Source organism: Oryza brachyantha, chromosome 4 (assembly GCF_000231095.2).
Source record: "Oryza brachyantha chromosome 4, ObraRS2, whole genome shotgun sequence".
Lineage (NCBI taxonomy): Eukaryota > Viridiplantae > Streptophyta > Magnoliopsida > Poales > Poaceae > Oryza > Oryza brachyantha.
In genome coordinates this window covers 13,213,768-13,236,602 of record NC_023166.2, presented here as the reverse complement: position 1 = coordinate 13,236,602, position 22,835 = coordinate 13,213,768, and the positions used below count along the sequence as shown (strand labels likewise).

General features: G+C 40.6%; 1 protein-coding gene across 1 annotated transcript; it reads right to left on the bottom strand.

Annotated features, from left to right (window-relative positions):
- Positions 1 to 6,435: 6,435 nt before the first annotated feature.
- LOC102717797 (U-box domain-containing protein 6-like) lies at positions 6,436 to 22,397 on the bottom strand. Its single transcript, XM_015836774.2, has 21 exons — positions 22,290 to 22,397; positions 20,805 to 20,882; positions 19,355 to 19,540; positions 18,968 to 19,075; positions 17,512 to 18,725; positions 16,860 to 17,400; positions 13,420 to 13,485; positions 13,273 to 13,323; positions 13,118 to 13,174; positions 12,748 to 12,833; positions 12,279 to 12,315; positions 12,099 to 12,164; positions 11,825 to 11,865; positions 10,419 to 10,551; positions 9,526 to 9,714; positions 9,351 to 9,425; positions 7,802 to 7,928; positions 7,501 to 7,609; positions 7,352 to 7,426; positions 7,087 to 7,193; positions 6,436 to 6,813 (listed from the first exon to the last, which is right to left on the bottom strand). Exons 2-21 carry the CDS (start codon positions 20,853 to 20,855, stop codon positions 6,707 to 6,709), a joined length of 3,426 nt encoding a protein of 1,141 aa, XP_015692260.1. The 5' UTR covers positions 20,856 to 20,882; positions 22,290 to 22,397; the 3' UTR covers positions 6,436 to 6,706.
- Positions 22,398 to 22,835: the final 438 nt, after the last annotated feature.

The following is a 22,835-nucleotide window of genomic DNA, read 5'->3' as shown; positions in this document are numbered from 1 at the left end:
ATTCATTTGTTCTTTTTTTTCTATGTTTTGCTCAGTGGCGGAGCCATCTCCCGGACAGGAACGTCCATGATCCATCACCGATATTTTTACTATATTTATGTTACAATACATATAAAAAATTGTACATAGTTAATGTTAAGACATGCAAAGTTCAATATATATAATCGTTATCTCATGTGGTCCGGCTATAACAACTCCTGGATAGATGCGTTTGTGATGATAGAGATAGAGGAGATTAATTACGGCTGGATTACCATTAGATGTAACGCCATGGTATCGGCTATTCATACCGCATATAAATACAATTGCAGCACTGGAGAAAGGTGACCGCTTCTGGCACCTCAAATTATGTGATTTCGCAGTTAGCACACAATCGTCCGGACAATTACTCCACCACTGGCTTTTGCTCATCGGCAAAGTTGAAAAGATACCCCCGGGCGGCGTCATTTCTTCTTTCCCGTGAAAGCGTAACGGGGCGGTTAATTGCGTTTTACACCCTTGAGTAAAACGGGTCCCCAGTTGGCATGTGTTCTTTTAGCTAACATTACGTGGCTGGCTCTACGTACGTACAACTAGGCCATTTTGCTTTGTCATTTTCGATGGAACAGCACGAGCAGCAGCATCTACTTGCGTTACTCCGTGGCGTGCCATTTGTCAACTTGTCAAGCACACACATATATATATATATACACGACGCACTTGCCGGTGTCCGACGGCATGGCGACGGCGAAGAGGTGTATCGAGGCAGCCAAAACAAAGCCTCGGAGAGCTCGCCCCATTTGCTCCGATCGTGCCAAATACTCGCATTATACTGTAGTAGTACTGATCGCTATTATACTCGCGTTGATGCTACTATTTCGTAAGCTGGAGTGTTGATGCAGCATCAAGTGCTGGCCAGTTGCTTCGCTAATTAAATTGCCACTCTTACGTGCTAGAGATCACACGATCTGTGGAGGAACGTGCATGCAAAAATCGCAAATGGTGCGAGCGCTAGCAGACAAGCGCTGGCTGCGCCGTACTCCCCCGTCTGGTTCGATCCGTGCATGTCGCGGCGGGTTTTCCCTTTCTCTTTCGCTTTCTCTTACCTGCACAGATATTCTCCGCTTCTCGCCACTAGCCATGACCCAGATCGGCAGATCCACACATACTCCTACCAATGGGAGGAAAAAAAAGAAAAGAGGAAACGAAAAGAAAAGAAAAGAAAAGGAGATTTAAAAAAGAGAGGGAAAGCTGTCGACTGCATGTCTACTGTCTAGGCAATTCATCACGTATATCGATCTGGTTGGGCTTTTTTCTCCTTGGTTTTGTGTGAGATGGAAGAGATGAATGATAGGCAGCCACTCAGCCTTGCACCCATGTTAGTAATAACCGTCGAGCCAAATCAAGTACGGATGGTCAGTAGAAAGTGAAAAGTAGTACACGGAGGAGATATGTGATGGAACAAAAGGAAGATTTGTGCAGGTTTTTTGCAGAGGAGAGAACCGGCACGAGTCAACTCTTGCTGGGGAACGGACCATAATCGTCTGTTTGCTTGTGTCCGGAGGCACACGCAGCATTCAACGATCGATTACTGGGTCTCCAATTGGAAGGCCACAATTTACGATAAATGTTTCAGTGCTTGCACGGACAAATAAAATATACTCCCTCCATTTCGCAACATAAGATCATTCGTATAAATGCTAATGAATATATATATATATACACACACACATATATATATATATATAATACATTCATCAGTGAATAAATTTAAGAATGACGAGAAAGTCTTACAATATAAAACAATGCAAAACAGAGTTAGTAGCAGTACAATACAGAAATGTACTATCTTCGTCCCATAAAAACTTCAATTTTTTATTTGTATCTAGCGTTTGACCATCCATTTTATTTCAAAATTTTATAAAAAAAACTTAAAAAATTAGTCACACGTAAAATATTATTCATGTTTTATCATCTAATGACAATAAAAATATTAATCGTAAAAAAATTCAAATAAGACGAATAGTCAAAGATTATATTTAAAAACTAAAAGATAACTTATTTTGGGATAGACAAAGTATTGATTTACATTATACTATTGTTAGAGTGAAAAGGAAATGCATCATGCTATCATAGGGTGCGGCCAATGCATGGATTGCGTGCTTTAGCTACTCAATTTTTAATCCTTTTGTTTTGGTAAGTTGATGAAGTCAAGTGGTATACATGTGTATTAGCTAGCCCAAATTCCTTAGCTAGTTAGCTAGCTCATGGGTGGATCGAATCATCATGAGCATGACTGCATCCATGCATGTTGACATGTTGCAGCAGCTATCAGATAGCGTTTACAGTTTGTTAATCTGCCATGAAGCATAGTTGCATTAGGTGCACACGGTTGATAGATACGGTGTTCGAATATTCGAGGAAACATCATTGAAGGGCTTAAGGCTGACTAGGGAAATCGGTCCAATGGTTGGGAAAATCCAGTGTTTAAGCCACAGGTATTTTCTGTCCTTTTTGGTTATTATATTCGATCATTTCCAGCTGAGTATACCAAACAGCATGATTATACCTTTTCTTTCTTTGGTTTTAATAAAACAATGTTAGAGCAAGTATAATAGAAGGCTATAAGCTGACTAAATGCTTATGTAGAGGAGAGAGGAGATGAGAGAGAGTGTAAGCGGGTTGTAAGTTTATAGCTAGCTCAGGCAAAAGAACCAAAAAATTCTGTGAGAGTAACATGTGGGTTCTGCATTAATGCTGAAAAGCTAACTATTATATAGGTGGGCTAAGAAAAAGCTATAAAAAATCTTATAGCCAGCTTGTTGGTTATATTATTAGCACTATATTATTAGCCTTGCTCTTACGCACCATTACAAATCTTACATTTCTTTCGGGACACCTTCTTGCAGTACTAATTATGTATGAAAATACACATTCTTCCAAATGCACGTTTCAGCGCACTAGACAGGAGCAAGAGGGGACAACAGTAAAACATGCACAGGGATGCTTCAGTCCAACAGCTACCAAACCATGCATATACCAACAAATAGCTCGCAGATACATAACAAGAACTGTTAGTCCTCGAGCACATATCCAATTATTATGCGTGCTGTAAACAGTTCAAATGCTTTATCTCCTTGTCATTGGCAAGCTAGCTAGGTAGCTCCTTGTCATTGGCAAGCTAGCTAGGTAGCTAGCTATAGGTAATAGAGCATCGAACCTAGCTGCTGTTTTCTACTACTATAGTAGTATGGTTTTAGCTGGGCTATTGTGCATTTTTTGAGGGGCTACATTGCTTGTAGCCATGTGCCACAAGGAGCTTGAGGATGAGGATATTCATCCACACAATCAGTCGTACATATATGGGATATATAGGACGATGATGTGTTCACTAACAGTATTTTCATTTATGGCTCTCTGTTTATCTATTTGGCGCACTGGCCCAAAAGATTTCTCACCATGTTGGCTATACACTCCAACATCTATATTCATATCTCTCTAGGTGCGTAGAGAAAGATAATATGTGTGGACCCATAATTGGCCAAACAATTTTAAATAACCAAATTTGATAAGTAGGAGAGGCAGTTTGGGCGGCAGGATGGCTTGACCTAAGGGTGTAAGTGGGCCGGTCTGCGAACCCGCTTATAGGTCAATTAAACAGGTAACCCGGTGGACAACCCGCTTAATTAACCTATAAGCGAGTTAGCGGGTTTACCTACTTACACCCTTACACCCCTAGCCTGACCATCCGGTTAGCAAGTATATCGAAGCTTAAATTTTTATCAAAATTACTAAAATTTAGTCTGAAGAGCCATGTAGCAAGGAGATACTCTAACCAACCCAGTCGTGGGTAGTAGCTTGCTATTTTTAACTATACTAGACACTGCTTGCCCTCTACCGCTACTCCGCTAGCCATGTTCGAAATGGTTAGCCACCAAGCTCAACTCCTGTCGAGACTCGTTTGTTGCTAATGCTAGGTACTAGGCACACTAGCTTTCGAGGCCTGAGCAGTTCTTGGTCATTGGCATTGAACAAATCAAAATCGGCTTGGACTGAATAAAACATAGGCTTCGTACGCAAGATTAATTTTAAGTATTTCTACGATGATTCTTGCTTTTGCTTACAATAATATATGAAACAGAGAAGAACCATTTGGCACTTGACCAAAACCCAGGCCGTGGACGGCATTGGATGAGGCTGACTGACTCATTGTTTCGCTCTTCTGCATACGCTTATAAGAACGAGTTTAGCAAACTATAAACTACTTATAAGCTTATGTGAAGGAGAGAATGAATGAAAAAGAATTGGGGTGGACTCTTATACAAGAGCTAACTCTACCATACTTTAAGAAAAATACATTAAATGCATATGTTAGAGAAAAAATAAGATAAAAAATTAGATCCAACCTTACATCCAATCAATTATATATATTAGCTTTACCATGAGCTTATAGCTATCAAGTTGGTTCTACAATTTAACTTACTCTAAGCCAATATTTAAAATTTCAACATTAAATTAGAGTTGATTTTGTTTTTCTAATCGTAGTTTATTTTTCAGTCTTTCTTTTCGATTGCCAAGAACTCGTATATAAAAGTTTAATTTATAAATTATTTTTCGTTTGCAAATATACCATTGTACTTTTTCAATAAAATGACAAACGATAACCCCAAGTAAAGAATCACTACTCACTGTTTCTATGTCAACATAAGCAGGAACTTGTGTGATTGAAGGCGCCAAAGGCAGTCCAAATGCAAACTAAAATGCATAGCTTCAGACAAACAACACAAGTACAAAACACACCAGAAGCTCCATTCTCCATGGATAAGGTCCATCCGTTCCAGTCCTTCAGGCATGGAGAAGATAAATAAGAGCGTGCCTGGCCTTTGGATTTCCTATGGAGTAGCTCCTTTATGGCCAGTGGCCGCCATGCTCATACAATACTATTTGGGTGTGCCCAAAAGGAAAAGCGCAATGGAAGACATAAAGCCTCCAGGAGTACCCTACTCATGTTTGCTTGTGCCCTAAAGTTCCCAGGTCTAAGCAAATGCCCCTCTGTTTTTTTTTTCTTACACCAAGCTCAAGCAAGTATCATTTCAGACAACAAAAAATTGCCCCAATGTCTCCTATCGTTCCCACTGTCACTCTTGCTTCCTTATTTTAGAGAAGTTTATTAGTAGAGCCAACTATTAGCTATAAATTTATATTAAATCTAACATGTATAATAGATTAGCTATAATGTTGGCTCAAATATTTTTCTAATGCATTTATCTTAAAGCATGTGTAGAGCTAGCTCTTACAAAAGAGCCAAAACACTATATTTTTATTTTCTCTCTCCTCCACGTAGACTTGTAGTTCGTTTGCACAGCATGCTATTGTACTTGCTCTTAGGTGGTTGCACTAATGCAAACCTTGTCTTGCATGTGTTCTTTTCTGATTGAACTGGGGCTATTGCACTTTGGCATGAACATGTCTATCAAAAAATAGATAAATGATGTAGTTATAGTGCATACACATGGACCAAAACCAAGCTTCAAGCATCATATAATCCTGTGTGGCCCATGGTAGTTATGGAGTACTCTAAGACTTCAAAGAAGGACAGCAAAGATAAAAGAGACAAACAGCATAATAATGCACACATCAAGTGGAGCACGCAGATGGTACATGCGTATCTTTACCTGGATTCTCCCAATGCCTAGTTTTGTTTGCAAACTGAGCCGAGCGGACCTTTAGTACTTCGGTCAATTGGAGTGTCAAACTGTGGCTCCAAGAGGGAATCTATGGCCTAAAGTTAGTACTGGTGATATAGTAATAGTGATTGGGTTGATTGACAGTATATTTGCAAACGAAAAATAATTTCTGTACAAAAGAATATATATACATTTTTCTTAGCGATCTATAAACCAAAGCTGGAAAATAACTTCGGTGAAAAAAACCTAAAATTAACTCCAAATTTAAGGTTAAAAATTCAAATTTTGGCTTATAAGCATAAGCAAAAACGACAAGATATGGTGAATAAGTGGTATAAACCTAGTATTAATAAATTCTCCCTGTCCGGATTCATAGCACTCAATAGTGTCTAACCCTTGTACTAGGTAGCTACGTATTTGAGTATGTACCATGATTAGGAAAACCTCTTTTGCCTATCCTAGAATAGTAGAATGGATTGATGAGACATCACAAAATTAAGTCAGAAATGGCTGTTGATGTCAAACACAGTAGGAGATGTATGTTTTACTTCATAAAGGACAATGGCAGGGAAATAATTCTAAAGCCTGGTCAGTAAAACATGGATGACTATTGTTCATAGGGTATATGGTAAAAGCTAGTAAGCTATACAGGAATGTTAATTATAAGGGGACAAGATTGAAAGATAACAAAAGTATTGAGGCTGAAGCAATCCGGTAACTGTACTGCTTAAAAACAAACTGGCCAAGATGTACATGCCAATATGCCATTTTCTGAGAACACTTTGAGAAATTTATTTTGTCATCAAAACAGTACATGACAAGGATGATTGTTCAAAACAACATAAGAGCATTTCGAGCCAACAGAATGTATTTTAAAATTTTCCCATCTTTACATGAATGGATATACTGCAGCACAAAAAAAAACGAAACTGGAAATAATGTGAATGTTTCAAAACTACATAGAAAGGGCCAGAGAGAACCGGGGGGGGGGGGGGGGGGGGGTCTGCCGTTGCTTAAAGACAGGTAAGATACCTTAAACGTTAATTGTCTTGATCTGTGTGAGATTCAAGATACGACAATACAAGCTCAGCAGCCTTACTTCCTGAAGCTATAACATTTCCAACAGCCAACCCATCCTTGTTATTTCCTGAACATATAGAAAAAAACTTTAAATTATTTTTACAAGTTAACTTCAAGGTAAACTATTACTTGCTGGATTACTATTTCTGGCTTGCTACAGGAAACTTGGGCAAGACTGTCTGGATGTTATACATGTTTCCTTTATCTAAGCATCATTCTCAGAAAAGCAAGGGGTAAGACTGCCATGGAAACTACAAATTATTCACATCTGAATCAACAGGAATATGTTTCAAATATCTAGGATTTCTTTTGTACTGTAGGGGTGCCTTCATTGACTTGCCTGCATAGAAGAACCCTGGAAGATTTTTCTCCATTTTTGCTATAGCTTCCAATACCAAATCATAATTGCGGCCATATAAAGGAAAAGCATTTCCCCAATGTACATGCCTGTGTAAACGAACATATTGAATTTGGAAGAGTATGTGGTAGTGCAAAAAAACTTGAATCCTTAAAACTCCCTAGTAACGACAAGCCGTAAAACAGGTGCAAAGGGGGTAGGCGTATAGATATTGTAAAGTCAAGGCAGTAATTTGCTCATCACTTACTTTACAAAAGTAGGTTGTCCCTCAATACCCAAGAGCTTTCTTAGGTCAGAGGTCACAAGCTGTTTCAGAATAGCCCTGCATATGTATATATATAAGAAAAGTCTAGCAAAAACGAAAAGCAAACAAAACATAAACAATATGCAGTATACGTTGAAGCTCCAGCAAGGTCTCTATTATGGCTTCCCCCGATGAACGATGTATATAGATATTGATCATTAGGAGCTCGATTTGGAAACATCATCGAGGAGAAAAGAGTTCCTGTACAATGTATAGATGTAGAGGAAATACAAATAAGAATAAATAACCTGAATACAAGTGGAGCAATATATCAAGGCTAATTTAAATAATGAATCGATATAATTTAATTCGCTGCTCAAATATAAGCAGCTACAAGGCACAACCACACAAGATGAAAAATAAAAATACAAATGTAAAGCTGAGTTAACCTACCAAGGGTTTTCAGACCATGCTTTTGCTGTTCCTTGTAGGGAATCAAGACGCCAAATCCTTCCAATGGTCTTTTGACATCTTCCTTCTTAAAAGCTGTTACCATGAGAGATAGTGGAAGATAATCCACCTGTATATAAAAAATACGTATGGATTAAGGCTTCTATGCATAGTTGATAAGTTCTAATGAATCCAGTTAGGAGCTGCATAGTTTGGGTCTATAAAGTTTTTAATTAATCATCACTATATCATGATAAAAATCAGAGTCCAATATCTCATAATTCTGTAATACAGTAGCACATAGGTTGTAGCAACTAACCACACTGGTTTGGCTGTTACATTTCCAAAATACACGTATATGTACTACAATGCATCTTACATAGCAATTCTTAACATATGGAAGTACAATTCCAATAAGGGAAGAATATCAGAAACAGAAACGAAAGGTCTGCCTACACAGTGTATAAGTAAGCAAACAATAATAACAACATTACAATAAATGTGTGTTCATGCCAGTAAAATAAATCTGATATATCTATCTTCATGTTTCAAATTCACATTCAATACATGATCAACATATATGTTACTTGTTTTGATTGGAAATGCAAAATTTACTTAGGCCTAATCTTTTGGCTTTTGACTGAAAAAGCCAAACAACATATTTGCAAACACAAGATAATTCGTGATATTACCTTTATATATGTGTTCTTCAGTTCTTAGATATCTAAAAGCAAAGGCTAAAAAATAAACTACAATGAAAAACCCCTCAAAATCACCTCCAAAGTTAAGGTTGAAATTCAAATTTTGGCATATAACCATAAGCAGAAGTGAAAAGATGAGGCTGTTAAAAATCACCATGTGTTGCCATTACAAACCACTGTTACCAGTGGCGAACCCAGGTGCAGCTTCCCGGGTCCTCGGACCCCGGATAAATTATTCAATTCTTACTAAATTATATCATATTAATTAGTATACAAGTATAAAAATTAGATAATTAGTATGTTAGCTTTGCCCAGGAGTCACTCTCTCACAACACACGCGAGGAAGAAGAACAGTAGCAAAAACAATAGATGAACACCCAGGACTTAGGGTGAACACATCACGTATGAAGCTAACTACATGCTAAGACACAAACCTTGTCAAGATTAGTGCTAACATAGTACGTATTGGACCCCCGGTAATTTTTGTCCTGGGTTTGCCACTGACTGTTACTTTAATACACTGTTCAAAACTGTGTGAAAGTTGAAACATGTGGCCTTTGGAAACAGTAGTTTTGATTGTGTTCTCAGATACACCATATAACTGATGACTATTGATTTGCTGAGATTGAGAGGAGCGGTTATGACTCGTACGAATTCACAAACTAAGAGACAATCTTACATGTATAATAGAAAATTTAGAAGATAAACATAAATATTTTCCATGGCATCGATCCTCTATCGAGTCATGATTCTCATGAAAATAAATGCAATTCGATGGATTAAGAGGAATTTCTCAACAAAAACATGCAAAATTGAATTTGTTAAATCTAAAAGAGTGATCCTAACCTGACCTTAGGAAGAAAGTCAAGTACAAAGGGAGCTCCATTTTTTGTAAACTTCATCCTCTGGACATTAGACAATGGAGCCTAAAGGGGAGAAAAAACACAGGTAAAGTTTTTGGCTTTGTGACTGTTTTCAAATGACTAGGCTTCTAAAAATATGAAAACGGATCATTTTTTTTCTTACAGTCATTATAACAGCATCAAAGGATTGGTTCTTTCTGAGATCTTTCCCTTTAGCATCTCTTGAATCCACCGCAATTGACCAACCACCAGATGAAGAAATTTCATCACAGCTACATGCTAATGACAACACTTCCGTACCAAGCTTCACGTTACCATCTCCAACTTCATTGTGAAGTGCATCTATTAGTGACTGAAAAGAAGTGAATGACATAAAACTTTTAGACACCAGATGTTAAATTGTACATCTACAAAACATTCAGCATGGTTAGCATGCAGTTGTGACTGGCATCACATTCAACTGATAAAGAACACTACATGATTAATATTTCCCAAAATGCATGGGTATCTTCAAAGGTTATTCATTATCACTATCATTCAAACTATTTGGTGGTGTCTAAGGCTCTTGACCTCTTTTTTGTGCATAATAGTTTTGGTTCATGTCATACTTCTATTGCACATCCCGTACTTCTCAGCAGCTAATGTTAAAGATATTAACAACAGGTCCCAATGCTTGGAAAAAAATGTTGAGCCTTTTGTTTGACTTTTCTTCAACCAAACTTATGCAATCTCATGAAATCGCGCTGAGCGGATAAAGAATGATTATGGCACCATCAGGGTGCAGGTGGATGGATAAGTGACTGGATCATGAATATAAACAAGATGGTTTTTCTCTGGCCTGAAAGGCCACTTAAAGCAGCAATGATATTTTACTGATTGGACATATGTCCTAGTTGCAGGAAAATAACTGCTTTTCAATTCGCAACATTTGAATTCCGGCATTCAGTTTTTTTAAGTGACATGAATGGAATTTCTCGAACTAGGGTTCAGGGTTTGACACTTTGTCTTTGATATTTTGATGCTGACAAAAGAAACCGCAGGACATCTGTGGAGTACCTGCATTCCCCCATGAAATGAAAATGACACTCGTTTATTCCTTCCTTTCCCAGGCGTTGCACCTCCTGTCTTCACTGACTCGCCCTTAGTGGATAGTTTGGACAAGATGGCACCAGCAATGACAGAGCCATACCTGAGAGAATTGAAGATGCACGATGCAACAGATTAGGAAAAAGTTGACCAAAGAACATAACTCGGCACAAAGTATTTATTGCAATAGAAATGCTGTAATGCAAATTGAGTTGAACCCAAAGAAGGAATGAGGCCTATTTGACTCTACAAGCTCAAAAAAAGTTAAGTGTCTAGCTAATTAGGGAGAAAATACTTTACAATTATGAGCAAATTCAGCTTCTAGGTACAATGCTCCATATGTAAATCACTGTGTAAGTGTGTATCTGCTAAAATTTAGAAGCCTTTTGAAGTTTGTATAGTTGTTTGAGTGGTACCATAATTTCCTTCCATCTTTAACAGACAAACTTAACTTACGTAGTAGGATTAGATCATATTATGTTCCAACGAATTGAACATATAGCAATTGGACTTTTATTCATGATCTTGATAGATATATGTACTTGTTGTATTTAACATCCTTTTTTTTTGGAAATCGGAGGAGGATCAAAGAAGAATGCAGGTGGGGGTGCGACTAAAAGAGGTGGCAAGTGAGGTGTTTGGGTCAAGCAAGGGCTGGAGATTCAAGACAGCGAAGCTGCAATGAAAGGGATATGAAGGGAAGAAAGAAAGGATGTACAAAAAGTGGTTTTCATAGGAGATGGATCAAATATCTTGAGAGGGTTTTGGTAGCAGGAATGTTTCCGAGAAAAGTTGACTGTTTTTGGCTGAACTTGTAATAAGTTGCAGATTGTTGGGAGTAGAAAATGGTTTAGCCCCTGGGTATTCCTTTAGCAAAGTCAGATGGCAGGGTGGCACCATGTAGAAATGTAAGGAAGATTGTGAGCGTCCTGTTTATTTTTTCGTTTCATTCAGTTTGAAAGTCTCTGTAAGAACCTTGCTGCAATCCTAGTAATAGAATGGGAAAGGGGCCTGCCCTTTCTAGTTTTCATAAAAAAAACATCCATTTTTTGGCGGTGTCTTGATTTTTAGTTTTGATTGCCAAAGAAAGCATTAATGATGCCATCACCGCAGAACAAAAACCATAACCTCAACATCAAGTAGGTGCATATCAGGTAAACAAATAATAAGCAGTAAGGACACCATGAGCCACCAATGAGATGCAAGGAACAAGGACAAATGAAATGGTGAAAATGCACTATGCAGTAAATATGACTATATGAGAACATGGTGTTGTTGACATTTGAATGCATGGGATATAGCACGATCAATGTGGACAAGCCAAATAATGGTAAGGTAAATGTTGAATAAGCATCATGCTCAAACGTCAAACTTACTTATTCTCCAAATTCCATAATGCTGGAAATGCATGACGAATCTGCACAAAAATATATATTACTCAACCAGAACAGTTTTACATAACAAGGTAATATGGTCTGATCAATTTGAACGAGTATTGTTATGAGTTATCATCTCTAAGGACACATGAAAATGCCAAGCATATATGTTGTTTATATCCACATGATTACAGTTTATCATATAAATACAAATAAAACTGTAGATATAAATTTATAAACAATACAAATAAAGGGACAAGTTATAGTAACTTACTGATAGTGACTCGGGATCTCCTCCACTTGTTCCAGCCACAAATGGATCGATAAGATAGTCTACAACCTGTGATAGAACTATAAATTCTTAGCTTCTACTGCTTATAATGGGCATGTAAGTTGCAAAGTGTTGATTGTATTAACAACAATCCATTAATGGCTTCAATAAAAATGAACTTGCCTCTTTTCCAAAGTGACGTTCAAAGAAGCTTGCAACACTGCAAAAGGGAAACCCAATTATCTCTATGGACACATAAGAAAGTCACACTGCAAAGGTATTCCCTATGGTCACAAAAACATGATGTTTTTGACATCAAGGTCTTAGAAGTGCACTTTGACCACTAAATTCTATTGCAAAATATTTGAAAAACCTGGTAACATTATAATATTATGATTAAATACTATTTCCATGCATCATATCCAGTATTAAACTGATTTGATGTCTTAAAGTTTGACATGAAACATGTTCAAAGAAACGTTTCCATAGCCAAAGGGAAGTATGTGCTATGAAGTCTATATCTGCATTTCCCAAATTCACAAGAATATGCGAATGCAGGAAGCACGCAGGGGGAAAAGAATGTATTGTATTGTCAGAGATTCATATTTAGTTATCTGTAACAACTCAAAATACCATCAGTATGAAGGTTCACCTCTCACTTAAATGCTCATCAGACACTTTTCCAGAGTTTCTTTTGCTAGATTTCTCGTAGAGAAATGGCTCCAGAAACAACTTAAGCTGCAAAGATACGATGTGTTTTACTAAAATCAAAACAGTAACATAATAGGACGATCGCAATCACATAGCTTGAATACGAAAGATAAGGAAATGTACAAATTTGTAATTGTGAACTGAAAACAAGTAATTCAGATCATCTTGGCGAGCATAAGAATTAGCAGTTTAATATGATTGTTTCTACACTAGTCATTTTAATCCATGAATGGCAAGTGGCAACAACAATCAACTCGTCGCAAATAAGTTACGAGGTCATGATACATTATAGCGATCATCACTCAACATACCTTTGATTTTGTAGAAAGAACAGTGCTTTTCATGAGCCCAATGGGGTCTGAGGGAATCTTATATGACCAAAAGGAAGAATAATCAAAATCGAGGCATATAATAGGATAATAGGAAGAGTAAAAGAAGATGCATCATATCATGAAAGTCTATTTACCAGTGTCGGTGCTCCATCTTTGACGATGTAACGCTTGTGTTGGGAGTTAGGCTAAAGGATATTGAAATATTAAACACATTAAGAGTAGTTTATGAAAAGAAAGACATTCAACATAGCTATTTATTCACAGGTAAAATTAGCACATACATACTGTAGTTTGCCTTGTAGGTCAAGATCGTCAATAAGCCTGCCTGCCTCAGATTCACTTTCTGTCTGGACACAAAACAATTAAGTTACAGAGAGAAGCTAATTGGAACAAGCAGGCACGATAAGCTTTTCATGCAGGTAAACACAAATGTGACTAGTATACCATAGTAGCTGCTAATTTGTCAGTGAAGTATTTAAATTAGTTACTGTACTAAGAGTACAAAGTAAACAATATGGTAGAATAATAATTATAACATAACTGTAAGACCAGATCAGGGTGAATGAAATAGAATCAAGCCACGATAAGTTACATAATGGTGTTCGATGATGTTCATAGGAAAAATGGCTCATGTCTATCGTGGAATAGAGGTGGAAGAAGAAGAATTTCTTTCTTTTTGCCGGAATAACTGTGTGCGTCCGTGAGCAGCTTGCATTTCGTCTACAAACACAATCTTCTTCGTCTATGCACCAAGGAGCACGACTCGCTCGTGTGGATACAGGCCACTACTTAACGTACTCCAGCCGTGGACTGGACTAGTGCGGTACCGCCACAATCCAAGACATACGCAAGCAGCATTGCAGTAATGCACTTCAAGACAGCCTGAAATTCCGGTCAAACAGAAGCAGCGACGCACAACAACGCGCTCACCATGGTGTTGGCCCCTTCGTCCCAGATGAACCCGCTCTCGGAGTTGGTCCTTATCTTCCCTCCCGCCCTGTCGGCCGCCTCGAACACCGTCACCTGCACGCCGCGCTTCCTCAGCTTGTACGCCGCAGCCAGCCCACTGCAGGTCCACCACCATTTCATCAGAACACCCTCGCGACGGGGCACCCAAACCTAGGGCGGCGCCAGCCAAACAGGAGCACGCCCAGAGACAGAGACAAGAGAGAGAAGCGGCTCCTCCGCACCTGACGCCGGCGCCGACGACGGCGACGGACCTGGCGGGCGCGGCGCCTCGGGGGTCGTTGTCGGAGGTGGCCATGGCGCGCGCGGGGCGGAACCGTGCGGCGCCCGCGGATGCGGAGCGCGTCGGGGCGTGAGCGCGCGAGGAGTAGGAGCAGTAGGAGGTGGTGGTGGTGGTGGTGGTGGTGGTGGCAGCAGGAGAGAGCATCTGATTTCGGGCCTGGATAGCTATGGACGGGGATTGATTTGCTTGTCTTGTGCCCTTCGTCTCTCTCTCTCTCGATCGGAGACGGTGGGGAAGAGAAGAAGCGAGGCGTGGATCGTGGAGGGCTAGTCGCAGCGGAGCCCTCGGGGTCATAAGTCAAAACCCACGGGCTTTCGCAGTTCGCACGCAGTTTTGACTTCTTTTTTTTTTTGCCTTTCTTTTTGCACATTTTAGAAGCATGAAGATTGCAACCCATAGGCTAACTTGGCCAAGGGCCTGCATACTGGCCCATACGTACATACAATCCATAGTTCGGTTCAGTTGAATCCGGTCAGACATCGGAGTGGCATACCATTTTGTTTGAATTGAGCCCGTTTTGATCGGAGCACATGGTATAATACATGTTTGATATTTAAACTTATATCAAGGTATAATATTATAGGTTGTCATCTATACCATAAACTTGTAAAATACGTGCCTAAATCGTTTATTTGGATTTAATGAATCACCCATGTCCAAAGTGTATAGGAAGAGGAGTGACCATAGGACAAGACGAAGGGAAGGAACGTGACCATGGTCGGCAGCAAGACTTTTAAAAACTAGAAAAATATAACCCTAATGAGTCGATGATGAGTTGACGACAATGTTAAAATTAAAAATCCCAGTGACAACAAAGATGAGTGTTGTGAAGGTAGACAATCAAAGGAGCGTTCGCGTGAAAAATGATTAGGGCTACACAAACAAGCATGCCGAACAAAAGAATTAAAGTTGAAGACATGTCCACAACTCAACTTCGCATAGGATAGAGCTTGAAGTGGCTGGACAATAAATACAAATCAAACAATTTACCAAGCTTACAAGGAAAAGGAGCGACCATAGGGCAAGTCAAAGGCAACAAAGGAGTAGTGCGTCGGTGGTTAGGAGGATTTTTATAACCTATATAAATAGAACACCAATAAGTCGATGATGACTAGGTTTAATTTTTTTAAAAAAATTGAATGACACAAATACGAGGGACGGCCGGTGGGTGGAGAAGTGAATGATCAACACGTTGGCAAAGAAGTAGGACCGTAAAGGTTACACTAGTCTCAAAACTATAAGAAAAAATAGAACTCTAACCTATAAGGTTTGGTTTTTAATGCATAAAAGAACAACAGACACAGTGGGTGAACTAAGCAAGTGGAGGGGAGGGAGCAAGGTGGTGGCAACTGATGTGATGGTAAGGACAATAAAATTGAAAACTATGTGATGATAAGGTTCATTACAAAAAGTACTGAAGCAACAAATCGAATATTTAACAATTCTTAAGACAATCACGAACACAAAAAATATAGGTGGTTTTGTACCATGCTATAAATTTGAGTCCATGATAGTTAGAGTAATGAAACATATTTATATACTTTCACTGGTTTTATAATACTAGTTGTTTTAGATAAAATTAAGGTCAAACGTCTGTAACTTTAATCATGAATAATATAGATTAATCTTGAAATATACTTTAATAAAATTATATATTTGGTCATTATTTATATATGGAAAATAGTGATTAATTTTCTTTTTAGAGACCTTATTATTATTGTGTAAAACGACAAGTATTAGGAGCAGTATGAAACTTCCTCTACCGTAGCGTCGTGTTCGTTAACGCATACAGGTGATTTTGTATAAATCTAGGCATCCATTCATATGCGAAGTTCCCTTTTTTTTCGTCAACAAATAATTATATTAGGAGAGAGTAGATGTTTAGATTTTTTTTTGATGTATGACCGGACATAATCTTTGTTGCAAAGATAAACGTACATTTTTGGTACTCCGTATGCGTTATGCACGTTCAACCCTTCTTTACTAATCTTGCATTATCACAAGGTTACTGACACAGGCACACCGCGACACGGCGCGAGACGAACACAAGTTAAGTCAACCCAGCAGGAAATATTAACACGATACTGCGGTTAGTACACGTTCTTCACAGTAGCCGGCGCACAATTCTCTCGTCGTCGCCGATCAGCGCATGCCCCATTTCCGGAGCAGCCTGACCAACGCCCTCTTGAACCTTCTCAGCTTCGACTTCGACTTGCGCAGCCGCGGCGTCGGCCTCTTGCCGCCGCCGGCCAGCTCGCTGCCTTTCTTCGCGGGCGCCGTCGCTGGTTGCTGCTGTTGCTGCAGCTGCAGTTGCATCTGCTCGTGCTGCGCGGTCGCCTGGCTCACCGCCTCGTGCAGCTCCACCCGCGGCTGCAGCTGCTCGAGCTCGCGCTGCCGCATCCCGCGGAACAGCAGGAGCAGCCTCTGCGCCTTCTCCCTGGTCTTGCCCGTGCCGTTGGCCGTCAGGGACACCAGCGCCGGGATCACGCCTTCCTGGAGCACCATCAGGCTGCCGCCCTCGTCGCCGCTGCAGATGATCCACAGGCAGGACACGGCCTTCTCCTTCTCGGCGGGCTCCCCGTTGTCGAGGATGACGACGATGGCGCCCACCATGTCCGAGTTGGCCGCGATCTCCTTCTTGCCGGCGCGGGTCAGCGCCAGGTTGATCAGCACGGCCAGGGCCTTCTCCGTCATCGGGGAGGACGGCGCCAGGACGCCGTGGAGGCTCTCGATGACGCCGGCGGCGATGAGGGTCGGGATGTTCGACGGCTGCAGCGACACGTTGTACAGCGTCAGGAGGGCGTCGAGGCAGCAGGTCCTGCTCCGGTAGCCGTCTTCTCGCAGGCCGTTGATGAGGACAGGCGTGGCCTTGCTCTGGCCGATGATCACCTGCGCCTCGGGGAGGCAGGAGAGGTTCAGGTACATCGCGACGGCAGCCTCGTAGGTTTCAGGCATCTGTATCATCTGCTCCATCATGGGGATAACCCCACCTGAGAGCAGCTGTTTCTTGTTCCTGAAAAGATCAGATGCAGAGGTGAAAATGTGATATGAAGGCAACTAAGCTCAAATCATCTACCTTGAGTGTTACTTGATTAGAGTGAAGAAAGCAAAGGTAACATTTTACCTGTCATTGCTGACCGCAAGGTTGAAAAGAGCCATTGTTCCAACCACCTGACACTGAAAATCGTCTCTGCAGAGAGCCTTATCCAGAAATTGAATGAGTAGCTCGGTAATGCCACTAGCACCCGCACAGTTCCTGAGCTCGCCGTCATCCTTGAGCAAGAACCTGATCTGCTCGATCACCTCACGTTGCTCGTCGACACACCCCTCGTAGTCCTTGCTCAGCGCGCGAACCCAGAGATCACATGTCGCCCGTGCAACCTTCCCGGAGTTCCCACGAGGGCGCTTCTCCGGCGAGATCTCGACTTCACATATCTCTGATGGAGCCTCACCGGAGTTCTGGCGAGTGCACTTCTCCGAAGCAACCTTGCTGCCTACCTTGGCCTCGTCCTTTGCATCCTCGAACAAGATCGTGCTGACACCGTTGGTCACGAGGCATTTGCTACTTGTCAGGGATGATATCCGCAGGTACTTGAGCTTGGGAGAATCAGGTGGCGCTGATGGAACTAGAACCCCGTTCTGCTCGCACCAGGACGCTATTAAACCCTTGATGCAGTAGTTGGGCGTCATGGAGAGCTGGGACAGTTCGTTGCGAGTCTTTGGGCAGGTTGTGTTGCCGCTGCTAAACCATTTGTCAATGCAGGCCCGCTCGTATGTCTGACCAGATGCAACAATGACAGGGTCATACATGAGCTGCAAGGAGATCGGGCACCTGAGTTCCTCGGGTGGCAATGGCATGCTGCCTGACAAGCCTTTGATCTGCCTGAGATTAAAGGAGCCAACCCTGGACATCGGCTTCTCGATAGCATGGACATTTCCAGGGAGATCGATCGAGCTGGACAGTGAACTGGAAGAGCAAGAAGGGCTTGAGCACAGAGAGGAGTTGGTAAAATCCGTCGTTTCACTCCTAAAAAGGTTTGAGTATTTCCTCATGAGGTGCAGTAGGTAAGATGCAATTGATTCTTTCTTCATATCCTCCGCTGCATGAGCCCTCTCAAGTAGCCTTCTAAGCGCTCTTCTCTCAGTAAGAGCTGCTGCTGATGATGCAATGCCAATCCGAAAAGCAGTTTGCCGGAAAAATTCAAGTTCATTGTCATCAAGGAACCCATTGGATTTTGCTTCATTCTGAACTAGTTGATTCACGTCCGCACCAACTTGTCTTTGAATATGATCCAAACAAAAAACTGTTTTCTCCAGATCAGTTGCGATACCTTGTATCTGAATTTTTTTTTAAAATATATATCAGGGGAAAAGCATGCGAAGAAAAGTTAAAGCAAATCATGACGGACTAAAGTAAATCATGATGGCACAATTAGGATGTAGGTTGCAGCACATCAAACTCGTTCATCAATTTGCAAATCAGTTAAAGGTGGTAAAGAAGGATCCTTCTGCAATAGATTATAGGTATCTACTTCAAGACAGAGCTGACAAAAGTTTTGTAACCAGTGATAAGTGACAACCTGAGAACTGGTTGCCTCTGGAAGTGTTTCTTCCAGTTGGTGAAGACTCTCCAGAAGTGCATATCTTGCTTTCTCAAATTTTGTGATGACATTTTCTGTTGTAAGGGCCTGCAGTGCAGTCAGGATGTTAAGTATGAAAATTATCTATTTTTGTAATAACAAATAAATTTTACAATATTTGCTATCTGTATATGATGAAACATATTCAGCATCCCGGTCGGGGAAAAAAACATATCCATCATAGTTGATGACAACTGTGAAAATATCCAACTATGTCAGGCGAAAAATATCCAACTAACATCAGTAATATGTGTATCCATACTCCATACATTTTTATTTCTCAAACAAGGAAATGAAAATATGTTTGCACTTATGAAAGCTGTATACCAAGTAAAACTTGCTACATTCTGAGCAATACTGAAGTAGATTCTTGGCCTTCTCAACAGCTATACGCAAGGAACTCAATGCAAGAAGTCCGGAACTGTTTCTAGGCCTTGTAGCCTCAAGGACCGGAATAGCATCCAAAACTTCAAGAACTATTTTGTGAAGTTGCTTACATAGTGCTCCATGCAGCTGCATAAAGATGTAAAGAACAAACCAGCTTAATCTACCATACTACACATTATCGATCAGGTAAAATATCAAATCAAACAGCATTGCTAAAGAAAATTAAAAGGAAGAGTGGATGTGATCTGCTATCATCACAATACCAAAAACAAGTGGTAACTTTATAACATCAAATGTTTCCACATTAAAAAAGGGGGGTATTTTCTTTTTGCCAATCGTTATAGGTTTATTCTCTCTTACGCCATCGAAAAAGTGCATTTATCCTTTTTAACACTCTTCTGTTCGTGCGCATTTTTGTTTTTCCATTACCATCCAGTCAACGTTTGTAATGGAAAAATCATTATGATATTATAGCACTTTAGATGTTCCGGAAAAATCATTATGCCCTTTAGATGTTCCAAGATATTGTAGCACTTGGAATTTTAACAATTACCATAAAATTAACAATTGTAGATTTCCATAAAAACATAAAGTTAGGAATTATGATATTATTATTGTTGTTATTATTAATAATAAATTCACTAGTGTAATGATGTGGCTCTTCATTGTTTCATGAAATAGTTTAGACCACATAGATATGTGTGTTAATTTACTCAATATTTTTTTGTAATAGCGGTACCTATGCTATAGCTATATGTGGATATAAAATAAACATTGCCTTTCTAAGCTACATTTCGAACTAAATGAAAATTTTCATCTACCATAATTTTTTCATACAACCTTTAAAAACTAAAAAGATAAATTGTATTTCCCTTGTTTTTAGATTTTCTTATGTCCTTTTAAATTCTGCAAGGGTATAATAGTCATTTAAAGACAATTTTGATGGTCAACTGATGTTGACCAATAATAGTGGCAAAAAAGAAAAAGAATACTAATAAAATAGTGGTAAAAGATATAAATGCAAAATTTTGATGGCGGAAAAGAGAAAGCAGGTTTGTCAAGTGGCAAAAAGAAAATTTTCCCTAAAAAATATCACATATATGCTCCAACTATGATATGATTTCTCTAATTTTTTGTTGAACCAGTGGTGGACTGATAGTATTGTGATGTTTACAGGAGGTGACTGTTTTTGTTTTTAAAGGGTGGTTATATATTACATATATACAGTTACAGAAGCATCACAAAAACACCAGGGCAGTGTCTGAAAGGTCCCTACATTTTAAATGATCTCAGAACAACGCAATTAATCATAGTTTTGGCTGCCGAGCAATTAATCATATTAACATTGCAGAACAATTAGCTTTCAGTGCAACGAGGTCAGGTGAATTACCTTCCAATTACCAGAAGCAATGAAGTTCCCATCGACCTCGACTTTATCCATGGTGCCTTCTTAGTCAAATTTCATCAGCTGAGCAACAAGATACAAGAGAGATTATAAAATGATGAAATTATTTGTCCTACAAGAAATAGATTCAGCAAAAGTATGTGTCCTGGAATCAAGATGCTGCATTCCATGTTCATGCACGAACTGAAATATCCAACACTAAAAACAAAAGGCTTAAATTCTCGCCATACGTAAAACTTGATTCTATAACCCCATTTTCTTATATTGATGAAATTTCACCTGAAACATGCAAAATGAACATGTAAGTTGCATATCTTATCACTATAAATAAACACAAATGCAAAATAACACCCTTTTTTTTTTTCATTTTTTCAACTGAGCCAACCTTTTCTCCTTGTTGTTTATAAGATGATGAATTCTTTTGAATGGTTTAAAGGTGACGACGTGATGTTAGTGAGTTCATCGCCGGAGCACCTTGATACAGTAATATTATCGATTTGATAATTCAGAAACTACCAGGACTCCTTTGTACTGACCCGGCGGAGATCGCAGCAACCGATCGACATGCCCAGGTCCCAACTCTACGGGTAGGGGCTAATCCGCCAGTGAGAAGCCGGTTTGGGGCCTAGAGCTTCCAGCCGAGGAGGCAGCTGCGATTCCCATGTTGGGGAAAGGGGAATGGCGTGGCTTCTCTGCCTCCAGGCTCCAGCGACGGCGAGGAGCCGATGAGGCCATCGGCGTCGTCGGCGGAAGGGAAGGCGAGCGAGGGCCCAAACGAGTAATTTAAGACCTAGTCAGTCGTTTTTTAGCGGTCCCCAAAAAATGGGTTGTTTTTCGCAAATTTATCGACCCGCCATTAGGTTGTGCTGCATTGCGGCCCATTCGAGAATTGAAGGCCCAAATCTTATCCACCAGCCGTTCAAGGCCTCACGCTGAATTGCTGATGAGAAACGTGCAGGTCAACGTGTAGGCTGAACTGAATTGCATTGTTGCAAACGAACCGGCTTCCTTTCCGGTTGTTTTCTTCTTCAGCGGATTAGTTTAGGCTTGAACAGCAGAATCAAACTGTAAAACCATGCAGCACAAGATAAAAAAAACTTGCCGTGCATTTGCCGAGGCAAATTCGATGAGACTGTGTTTTGGATAAGGGGGTTAGAGCCTTTGTTTAGTTGTATACCGTGTAGAATTCTGTTCAGCTACTACGTGATGACCAAGATTATTTGTGTTATTGCATAGCACGTTATAACCAACACCATGTTTTGGGGTATGCAAAATCACACACACGCACGAAGCTTTGCAGACGCCTGAAATGCTACTGAACACCGCCTGTGTCAAAGAATGCAAATGCTGAGAGTTCGAGTAAAAAGCAAGGGGCATAGCATATACATCTGTGTAACTCCAACCATGAATGATCAACAAACCATAAGATCCAACGGATCCAATCATGGAACAGAGATCAATCGTTCATACCCGAGGGAGACAAGGCGACGAAGGAGCGAGCCTTGAATTCCTCCATGGCTCGGCAGCTCGTCCCCTTGCCCGATCGGGAGGCTGCAGGAACTGCGAGTCTGGGCGAGGCACGAGGGGGGGAGGGAAGAAGAAGAGAGAAAACGGTGGCTTAATTTGCCCTCGGCCGCGAAAAATAGCATGGCCATGCAAGCGAGTCGTTGGCGGTTGTGGTGGCGCTCCTATTCTCGTCGTCGTCGTCGGGTCCGGAGCCTCCCGCCCTGTGGTCGCGGAGGGGGCACAAATTTAGGGTGACCCGAGCCCGCGACTGCGTCGTGTTTCCCTGAGCAGAGCAGCGGCCGGAGCTACAGTGCAACGAGCCCACCCCTGATCACCTCCGGCGAAACACTGTTTAGTTAACGAAGATATATGACACTACAAATTGAGCAGGTCTAGCTTACTCTGACGTCGATGACACCGGTGAATTAATTTTTCCTTTTAGCTCCACCAGCGAGCAGCCAGTGCTCGATCGGTGAGGGATCACAGGGTGAACGGCGCACCGGTGTATGT

Bases quoted from the DNA above. Each gene is read 5' to 3' on its own strand.
- LOC102717797 (XM_015836774.2), bottom strand. From the start codon at position 20,855: ATGGATAAAGTCGAGGTCGATGGGAACTTCATTGCTTCTGGTAATTGG. The intron at 13,486-16,859 runs GTGTCCCTGACG...TTTTGTGTCCAG, and splicing joins AAGGCGTGATCCCGGCGCTG to ACAGAAAGTGAATCTGAGGC. The intron at 9,426-9,525 runs GTAAGAAAAAAA...TCTCCCCTTTAG, and splicing joins TTGATGCTGTTATAATGACT to GCTCCATTGTCTAATGTCCA.